Source organism: Poecilia formosa, unplaced genomic scaffold (genome assembly GCF_000485575.1).
Source record: "Poecilia formosa unplaced genomic scaffold, Poecilia_formosa-5.1.2 Scaffold733, whole genome shotgun sequence".
Classification (NCBI taxonomy): domain Eukaryota; kingdom Metazoa; phylum Chordata; class Actinopteri; order Cyprinodontiformes; family Poeciliidae; genus Poecilia; species Poecilia formosa.
Window position 1 is genome coordinate 48119 of NW_006800672.1, and position 10607 is coordinate 58725.

Here is a 10607-nt window from a genome sequence, read left to right on the forward strand (position 1 = left end):
AGAAACCTTTATTAGTTCGTCTTCCCAGTAAAATAAGGCACAGTTTATTCTGTCTTAAGACAACAATCCTGAACAGAACATCAGATATTTTATTTCTGTCCTGCAGTTTAACATGTTCAGCTTCACATACGGCTGAAGAACAGAAACAGGAAACTGGACGACCGCAGAGCTGTTGGAGTCAGTTAACAGAAAAACCACACGGCTCCTACAGACTAGCGGCAGCATAGGGAACGCCATGTATGTGACTTTAACATGTAAATAACATGTTGTCTGCAGGTTGTTTACATGTTTTTTTATCTTGTAAGTTTTTACGTATTGTTAAAGGGTAAACTCTGTGAGAACAAACATTTAAAACACAAGCTGTAAAAGGTGTTTTCCCTCTTTTCTAACTTTACTTCCTGTAAGCTTGCATCATGTCTCTTTTCATTGGCTGTTTCTGATCCTTAAATCGTTTTAGTGACGATCAGTTTGACTATTTTAATTTCTTTATCAAGCCTTGCTACTTCTTGACTTTGAATAAAACTGTAATTTTTCATAAAAAATATGAAAACATTTACTGATTCAAATTCAATGTATAACCTATAGCCAGTTTTAAAGATGCACATTGAGCATCCAGTGAGAATAATAGCTATATCTCTGTGAACAAAGAACTATGTATGGCTTGTGTGTGTGTTAACATCTCACACACACTGATCCAGTGCATGGCTCTGTCTCTGTGCTGATAAAGTTTGTATGTGTTCCTCTGTTAAAGGACAAACAGCAGCTCTCACTCTTGCCTCATTGTTACGCAGCAGCACACAGTTTTGTTGCTGCGTCACGATGCCTCAAACTTCGCCAAACCAAATACCTTCTCTACTTCTGCTCCACTCCTGTCAGGCAGAGATCAGAAACTCGTCCCATGAAGCCCAAAAACAAACAAACATCCTCTGTGGCGCTTATTAATAACTCAACAGTCATGAAGCCTTGTCCCTACCAGGGCCACAGGGCAATCAATGTATTGTAAGAAAACAATATTTATTGTGAGTGAATACAAAAGAAGTTGATATCCTGCCTTCTGCACTGCTGGTGGAAGAAATTGGACTCTCCTCTGACCTAAAGGTGCTCTATGAGGACGACTCTCTCTGGTCTGATCTGCTGGAATCTCAGTGGGGAGAAGGATAAATTCATTGAGACAATCAGCAGGAAAAGGAGGCAAAAATATCTTTTTTTGTGGATGTGTTCTCACTCCACTGGGTTATGGACCTCAGAGCTGACATAACGTCCTGCAGACTCATTACTCACCACTGGCTCCTTTTATTTTCTCCATGCACCTGTTGCCCCGTCACACACTCTGCATTTCCAGTATTTATGTCTTTTAACTTATTTCATTAAATTATGTATGTTATAAACATTCCATTCTCCTGACTGCATTTGGTCCAACTTCGATTCCTGATCCCTACATGACAGAATCTGTCAATAACTGAAAACGCTGCCAAGCATTTTCTGCTTGTTCCCACTGTTGCTGTGATATGTCACATATGAGAAATACTGTTGGAGTTTTCGGTGAAGTGATAAAGAGCCAATCAATGAATGTAATTAGCTGTAAAACAAATTGTTTTGTTGCTATACCCAACTCGGTGCTGCTACTTCTACCCCTGAAGTAGATATGAAATCCTGAGAACAGCCAGAGCCGCGTTGGATCTGCTAATCGAGAATGAATCTGGCGGAGGTGGACTGCAAAAGAACTGGGACAGAACTGGTGGGGAAGCGTTTACAGTCAGCCCAATCTGTAGGCGCCAGTCTGAGCTACTGGTCCTTCTCTACTCCAGTAGGAGTTTCCCAGCTGAACCATTTGTCCCCAGGCCAAACAGGATGCTTCACAAACCTTTAGATTTATTGTCCTGACATGTTTTCTGTTGTTAATGGACCCACAAAATGTGATTTAGTTCTGGGGTTTTATGTTTTTTGTACATTTATTGGTCATTGCATTTCACCTGGTTCAGATGAACATCTCTTGGTTGACATTCATGTCATAATTTGCTGAGGGTGCCAACATTTGTGAACAGTGTTGGCACTGTTCACAACAGTAAATGTAATGTAATGGATACATTTATATGTATCCATTATTAAGAATGAGAACATAAAACAGGTTTATGAGACCAGCAAAAGGAAAAAGGCCAGGCCCATAAATCTGGTGATAAAAATGCTTAAAATCTAATTTTATGAGTAAAATGTTTGATGTCAATGTAAAATTTGTTTATATAGCACTTTAAAACAGGTGTAAAACTGCACCAAAGTCCTGCACAGAAACGATAATCAAATAAGCTGATGAAAAGAAAAAGAGAAATACTACAAAAAAATCCATATATATTGTTAAAATACTATAATTAATTTTAAAAAAGTAATAAAAAAATCTAAACAATAGAGTTACAGTATCAGGCCTCAAATGAATGCCAAATAATAAAAATGAGTTTTGAGATTTAAACTGGTCCAGGCTGTGGGCAGATCTAATCTGGAAAGGTAGATTATTCCAGAGATTTGGAGCAGCAACAGAGAAAATCTCCTTTTCTCTTGAGTCGAGTCCGAGGGACTTTCTGTAGCAGCTGATTATTTGATCGTAAAATTCTGGACACAGAATGAAGTTTCAAAAGATCCTGAAGATAAGGAGGAGCTAACCCATTTAAAACTTTATAAGTTGCTAAAACTTATAAAGTTCTGGGTAGCACAGTTGGTAGCACTGTTGCCTGGCAGCAATTGGGGTCTTTCTGCATGGAGTCTGCATGCAAACAGCTGAAACACTGAGAGCCTTTAAATCTCAACTTAAAACCCTGGTTAGAGTTGCTTATGGCTAAATTAGGGTTAGAGTGAAGGTTTTGATGTCTTTGATGTTTTTAATGTTTTTATCTTTATTTTTCTTGTATTTATTACTGTTTTTATTTCTTTTTTTCCTTCTTTAATTATGTAAAGCACCTTGAAATGCCTTGCTGCTGAAATGTGCTATACAAATAAAATTAGATGTTTTGTTTTATTTGATTTGATGTTCTCCCTGTGCATGGTGGGTTTTCTCCAGGTACTCTGGTTTCCTCCCACAATCCAAAAACATCACTGTCAGGTTAATTGGTTTCTCTAAATTCTCCCTGTGTGTGTCCTGTGTGTCCTGTGTGTCCTGTGTGTCCTGTGTGTCTCTGTGTTGCCCTGCGACAGACTGCCGACCTGTCCAGGTGACCCCGCCTCTCGCCCTGAACGTTAGCTGGAGAGGAACCAGCATTTCTTGACCCACTAAGAGGACAAGGGTGTAAAGAAAATGGATGGATAGTTTGATTCAGAACTGAAAAGAATTTATTGACTGGCAATTTCATCACAATATTTAAAGCCAGAACCAGGAAATAGTCTTTACTGTCATAAATTTAGAGAGTTTTAAATCTGGTTCTGAGTTTTAGTCCATAAGTAACTAGTCAGTCCCTGCAAAATGAAAGAAACACTCATTACTGCACAGCACAACTACTGTTAAGACGCTACATTAATAAAAACATTTTTTTATCTAGCGTTATAAAGAAGACTTGACAAACAGCAGCAAGTTTGCCGGTTTTTAAAACTGAACATTTAGTCCAACCAGATGAATCTGGTCGAGATGATTTTCAAAAACTGCAAGAGGAGAAAAAGTTTAAAAACTGTAACTATTTCAGTGAGTCACTGATGGAAACTGATCTGATGCTCAGCAGCAGACCACAAACTTCTTGACCATCTTTGGAGATGAAACTTTTCACCACAAAGTAGAAAATAACAAAACTGTCAAAGTTTTAACCGAGTCAGAAACCAGTAAGACCACAGAGAGGCTAAACCAGTCTGAGCTGCTGGTCGTTACAGGATAAGGTTTCACTTCTTCTTTCACATCAGAGATAGTAGAAAAGGAATAAAGAACAAATTTAAAAGCTCTGGTGGTTCTGCAGATGAAGACACGACTAAATGTTCCTGAATTATTTATTCTCTCTGCTTTCTAGAGCTCAACTTTACAATCAGCCTCAACATTATTAAGCTTCTCACTAAACCCAAAACTAGTTACTTTGTAACAAAGATTAGAAGTTTGTCAGTAAACTGAACTATTTCACTGCCTGGATTGGTTCTTTGGGTTAAAATGTTTATTTTACACAGATATATTCCAGATAAAAAGTAACTGATCCATGTTGCACACATAAAGTTCCCTGACCTTAAAATATTCAAGAACAGCTGAGAGACAAAGGCATCAACATCTATCAGTCCAGAAAAGATCAGAGTCTTTCTGAGGGTTTCCAGAGAACCACAGAGAAAACATGAGGCAGCAGTGAAACTTCCCAGCAGAGGCTGACCAAACAAAATTACTCATTTTCAAACGTAAAGTATTGAAATAATATTTGTTTCACTACTGGACATTTGTGAATATGTTGACTTTTGCTCCATATTCAACAAGTCATAACAAAACACATATCTAAATATCTCTAGCAATGATTTAGGGAAGCAAAATTACTTTTACTGAACATTTAAAATAATTTGTTTTGTTATTGTTGTACTTTTTAGCAGCACAAATACCCAACCACCGACCAGTCCTCCATCTTGGATGTGAAGTTACGACACAGAGCAGTTCTGTCTCGATTCTCATATTTTTGCTGGTTATAAACCTGAACACTCAAAGCTTTATGTGACTTTGACTGAATCTACACTTCACAGAGGGGTGAAGGGCTCAGCCTGAGGATTAAGAGACCAAACTCAAGTCAAAATACTGGATCTGAGATAAACATGAAACATATGACTGATGGTTGTCTGACTAATACCAGGTTTTTTAAATTTTGTTCTTAAAAGGCAGGAATCTTTCATTCAAAGTTGTAAAAGAATTAAACATGGCTGACAGCAGCACTGCACTTTACAAGATGGAGGAGAAGAAAAACATTATTCTACTGTCACCAGAAATACAGTTATATTTATGTACAGTAATCAACATTAGAGCTTTGATTATAATGACCTCAACATGACATTAATAGAGACTTTTAATGGAGATCCTGATTCAGAAACATTTTCTGATTGATCTGAAAATCTTACAGAAACAAAAATATAAAAAATAATCACCATTTCTTGTTTCTGGTTTGGTTTTCTTCTGTTTACCCTGGGATATCGTGATGTCGCTGTAAGTGATGTCATCCTCTCCTCTTCCTGCTTTATTGTCTGACATGAATCCAAAGCAGGAAGTTTTTCAGGAAGATCGGAAAACTTTCAGTGAATGAAATCATGAGATTTAACCAGAAGTTTGTCTCACCTTCAGGTTTATTTTGAACTCGTCGTTTCACCAGTAAAACCAGAACAACCAGCAACACCAGGAAAACCAAACCACAACCAGATGCAGCGAGAGGAAGTAGTGGGAGAGAGCTGGGGGAAGAACCTGGACCAGATGAGTTTGTAGAGCCAGAGATGATGGTGGGTCTCTCTAGAAAGAAGAAGCTGCTAAATAAACATCTGCTGTGAAAATCAAGACTCAGAGATGAAGGAGAAGCTGCTCACCTGATGAAGAGGAGGAGGAGGAAGAGGAGGAGGGCGGAGAGGTGGTTGGAGGTTTCTCTAGAATAAAGATGGATGATTAATATATTACCAGATTGTGAATAATGAATGAGACACACCGTTAGTGATGACCTCTGACCTTCCACAGAGATCCTGCTGGATGGAGACTCTCCCTGACCGCTGATGCTACAGTGGTAGAGGCCTTCATCAGATCTGTTCACTGTTTTAAGAGTGAAGTTACTTGATGGTCCATCACCAATGAAGGAGCCATCTTTATAGAAAGCAGCTGGGAGGTTGTGGGCTGGACTCTTTGCTCTGCAGCTCAGAGTGACGTCATCTCCCTCCATCACAGGGAGGACAGGACTCTGCAGGATCACTGATCCACCTCAACACAGAGACAAACTACAGCATTTCATCCATTTCCACACAGCAACACTAACTCCACAGTCTGATCTTACCAGAGACAGAGAGCTGGATGCTGCTGCTGCTGCTGCTGGAGGATCCAGACATGGACTCACACCAGTACAGGCCAGAGTCATGTGGGTACAGGAAGCCGATGCTGCAGGTGGAACCATCAGTTTCTCCCCATCCATCTCCACATCGCTTCCTGGTTCCTCTGCTTGTGTTTCTCCTCACAGTTCCTCCATCAGAGCAGCTCAGAGAAACTTTTTCTCCTTCAAAGAACTGAGATCTGCTGGGACTCACAGTCAGAGCAGCTGGAGAGACTGAAGAGATAAAGAACACATCCGTTATTCATTTGTTCTGAGAGAATTGATCCAGAAAAACTTCAAAGATTTTAAATATTTTAAGTGAAATTTTACAAACCTAGATCTGACATCCACAACAGCAGTGAGATCAGAACTGAAATTAAATCAAAAGTTTTTGTCATTTTAGAATAAATCTTTCAGCATAAAGTATTAACCAACATTAGATTCTCTAAATAAATGTGATTCATTGATTTTGTTTTCATACACATTTTTAAATTGACAAAGAATTTTAAAAACTTTCAGTGCTAATATTTCAATTTACAGATGTTTATGTCTGACATTTCATTTTCTATTCTTCACTTGGAAACTGTCAGGTGTGGTGGTTGAGAGGTGGTGAGGAGAGACACAGAGACCCAGGTTGTAGAAGAAAATTATGAATTTAATGAAGATACTCAAAAACAGTCCAGATCAGGGAGCACGGCAGAAAGATAGCACACAGCTAAATACCATTAGCAACTGAAAACGAGAGCTAGACCAACACAGGACTTAACAGTTCGACTGTGAAGGTAAGCAGACAAACGATGAATGATGTAAACACGACGAGGATCCGACAACAGACAAAGACAACAGGTGGGACTAAATACACAGGGAGGGCGAGACACAGCTGGAAGCAATCAGCGGGGAAGACGCAAAGACAACAGAGACTCACAGGACAGAAACTGAACACAGAAAAACCTTAAAATAAATACACAGAAACACAGATCATGACAAAAACATTAAATCTAACTAAACCAAATAATATGCGATTTTATTGCTTTCTCTCTTGTTATTGATCAATACATTTTCTCAGAATTTTCTGGGTTTTTTCCTTAATAAACTACTTGTTTAAAGGCTTTTCTGCTGTCAGGCTGCGCTTATAATATCATCACACTTTTTTATCGCATCATATTTATTTGACATGTAAAGGTACAAACTTTAATATTCTAACTTTGAATTTACAGAATCTACAGACCACTTTTCTGCTCATTTCCCCTCATATTCATATCAGCTATTAATATTTCTGTACTTACAGATCAGACGCTGAGCAGCTGCTTCCTTCATGGCTCCGACTCTGACTGAACCGTTTCACTGGAGGAGAGTTAGAGGAACCACCAGAGTCCGCCTCTTCCTTTATTCATGGCTTTGACAGTCTTTGCTTTTCTCAAGAAAAGTTGATAATACAATTCCTTTTTCCAAAAATGGTGCAGACTACAAGTTTAAACACAAACAACCTTGATTTAGTTTAGTTCTTGACTTCTGTCAGAGAGCAGTGGAGTTTTGAGGATCTGCATCTTCACATCCCAACCTGCTGAGTCCTTTGTCATGATGGAGGATCTTCACATCCCAGAGGACCATCTTCTCTTTCCAGGGGATGAGGACGCAGACCTGCAGGAGGGTGTTGGGTTCCCAGCATGTGAAAGGTCTGACCTCGAGGAGGGGGTGTCGAGAAAAGTCGAGCTCAGCCCACTTCCCCATGCTGGAGATTTTAGTTTAATAATAACAATAAATAAAGTTATCTTTAAAACTGATTACACAGGTGACATCAAGACCCAACAGTAGAGTCAGATGGTAATAAAATTAATCTGGTTGTGTGTGTGTTATTGTGTCCTGCTTTAATTCTACTTTTTTCTATTTAATCATTAGAAATCATGATCAGACAGAGAGTTATGCAACAGGAAGAGCAGGTTTCCTGAAGAAAGAGGAAGTTTCCAGCCTGCAGTGAGTAAAAATAGTTCAGACTGCTCATTTTGGGCATTAAAGGTTTAAAGACTAAAATCTAAACATTTTGAGTAATTGGATAAAACCCAGAGTAAAATACTTAAATTAATAATAACTTATGATTAAACCAATAATTAATATTGGTTTAACCAGTGGTTGATGTTGGTTTGATTATAAGAATATTTACACTTATACTTATGGAAGTACTTAAAGGTGAAAGAAGTAACTGTAACATGGTGTCAAATAATTAGATTTTCAGAAATGTCTGTAATAACTCACATCATGATTATAATAAGAGTAACTAACACGTAATGGTTATTATAAAATTACAAATGAATGCTAAATCAGAGAAACTAAAACGTTATAAATGTGATTTTGACATTGAACTTGAAATGGTGTAAAATGTGTAACTGTAACTAAAGGTCACTGATGTTGTGTTGGAGGTAGATGGTAGGTGAAAAGTCAGGGGAAAAGAGGAACTTAGGAGAGCGGAGGTGACCAAGACATTAGGTCATTAGAACAGACATCATGTCTCCAAGATGGTGATGGATATGAGATCATCTGTCCAAGCAGTCAGTACGGAAGAAACAGGAAGTGAGTTTTTGAGATGCATGAAGGAAACAGGTGCAGAGGGCAAACAGAGAACCTCAGAAAGTTCAGCTCCAAGGGAACAAGGAAGTACTTGTTCCCTTGGGAAGTGGGAAGTGTTAATCCACAAGTACTGTGGATTAACACTTCCCAGACCCATCATAGAGCATTAGCCTCTGGCTGTGGACCCACTTTGAAAACACACAGAAAATATGCAAAGACACATTGAATTTTAGAATGTTTAAATTCACTATTAAATAGTGAATAGGTAAATTCATTTACCATAAATGCTGCCTCATACCATCTGATTTTAGATGGCCATGAGTTCTGTGGCAGAAAGAGTTAATTATTAGATATCATCAGTTGGTTACCAGATTGTTGGTTTGAGAGCCGAGTCAAACTCCTGTCAGGTCTAAAAAATGGCCACGGCAGCAAAACAATGCCTAGTAAAAAGATAAAAGCCAGGCAGGATACAAAAGTTTGTAGAGCTCTGAATCTTTTTTATATATACTTCTTCAAAAACAGTTTCACAGTAAGACATGATTTCCACCTTTCTCAACCATCAGCGAGAGAGAGAGAGAGAGAGAGAGAGAGAGAGAGACTCCCCCTGATCAAAGCTTTTAAATCCATCATCATATCTTTATTCCAGACACAAAAAAGGTCCAAAGTAAAAGGGTAAAACAAGCAAAATAAGAGAAAAATAAATATGACATATTATTCACTGAGTCACAAATAAATGATGACACCAATGATTCCACAACCTTGAAGAAAATCTCACAGCACTAAAAGCAGGATTTACTAAAATTGCAATTATATTATTGCATGACACGGATAATCTACACATGCATTTATACATGAGACTCCTGAGCGCAGCTGCACATGTGGGAACAGCGTTATGTGCAAACATGTGGCTAGCACTGCTCCATCTAGGCACTCTGAGTAGGAGCCTCGTGCCATCATTGTATGCCACATAAAGTTTCTGCAGGCTACCTTTTCATATCGTCGCCACAGATGGGCTGTGTAAAGTGAAGTACAAAAAGTTTTAAAAAGAGCTGAATACAAACCAAACCTTCTGATCAGAATATTAACTTGTGCATACATCATACAATACTGCCTATGGATGTCACGATCATCAGACAGGTCATCAGTGATGTAATGTCCCAAATATTTTACTTCATTGCATTTATTGACAGTACCAGATAAAGAGAAGTCAGGGGTTATCAGATGCTCATCTGCCCTACTTCTAACAAACATTGCTTTTCTTAGCGTTATATTTGATATCAAAGTCATAACCATATTGGGAACAGACCCTTAGTAATTGTTGAAGGCCAGCACTATATGGGCATAAGATTACCAAATCATCCGCATACATTATGCGATTGATTATGCGGTCACCAACTGCACAGCCTGTTTTACAACAATTCAGACGCTTTGATAGTTCAGATGTTAAAAAGGTAAGGGGACAGTAACTTCTCTGCCTTACTCCGTTACCAACATTAAATGAACCAGACATAATGTTACCCCATTTGACATACATCGATTGACCAGTAGACAAGAATTCTAATTAGATATTTGGGTACGCCGCTGCTTTCTAACTAGCAGAACAGTTTATGGTGATTCACACAATCAAATGCTTTAGAGGCATCAATAAAACACATAAATACTGAAGTGTTGAGCAAACTATACAAGTCTAAAATCTACTTTAGTGCAAAAATACACGTCTGTGCCATGTTTGGGTTTAAAACCGAATTAATTATCAGAGGTCAAGACAAACTCTTTAATATAATAATTTAATAGGAGTCTAAAACTTTTGACAAACTACTAGCTAAAGCTGTGGGTCAGTAATTCTCCAAAGAGCTAATCTTACCCGCTTCGTCTTTAATAATGGGTACCATTATGAAAGATAACATAGTAACACTTTATTTGAAGAGGTGTGAATAAGACTGTCATGACACTGTCATAAACATGACATAACACCTGTCATGAACATGAATAAGCCTTCATGCATATTTATGACTGTTGTCATAAAGCGTCATTCGGTAAATTATG

At 38.3% G+C, this 10607-nt stretch overlaps 1 protein-coding gene across 1 annotated transcript in view; it reads right to left on the minus strand.

The window, feature by feature from the left end:
- The window catches only part of LOC107834727 (Fc receptor-like protein 1), a 15999-nt gene extending 8675 nt beyond the window's left edge, over window positions 1-7324 (minus strand). Inside the window, exons 1-7 of the mRNA XM_016666515.1 lie at window positions 7283-7324; window positions 6331-6366; window positions 5964-6230; window positions 5645-5890; window positions 5509-5565; window positions 5267-5434; window positions 5080-5175 (exon numbers count right to left, since the gene is read on the minus strand). Of these exons, the coding sequence (XP_016522001.1) occupies window positions 5080-5175; window positions 5267-5434; window positions 5509-5565; window positions 5645-5890; window positions 5964-6230; window positions 6331-6366; window positions 7283-7313 (901 nt within the window). The 5' untranslated portion in view covers window positions 7314-7324. The remainder of the gene's footprint in view (window positions 1-5079; window positions 5176-5266; window positions 5435-5508; window positions 5566-5644; window positions 5891-5963; window positions 6231-6330; window positions 6367-7282) is intronic.
- Between the last annotated feature and the right edge of the window lie 3283 nt (window positions 7325-10607).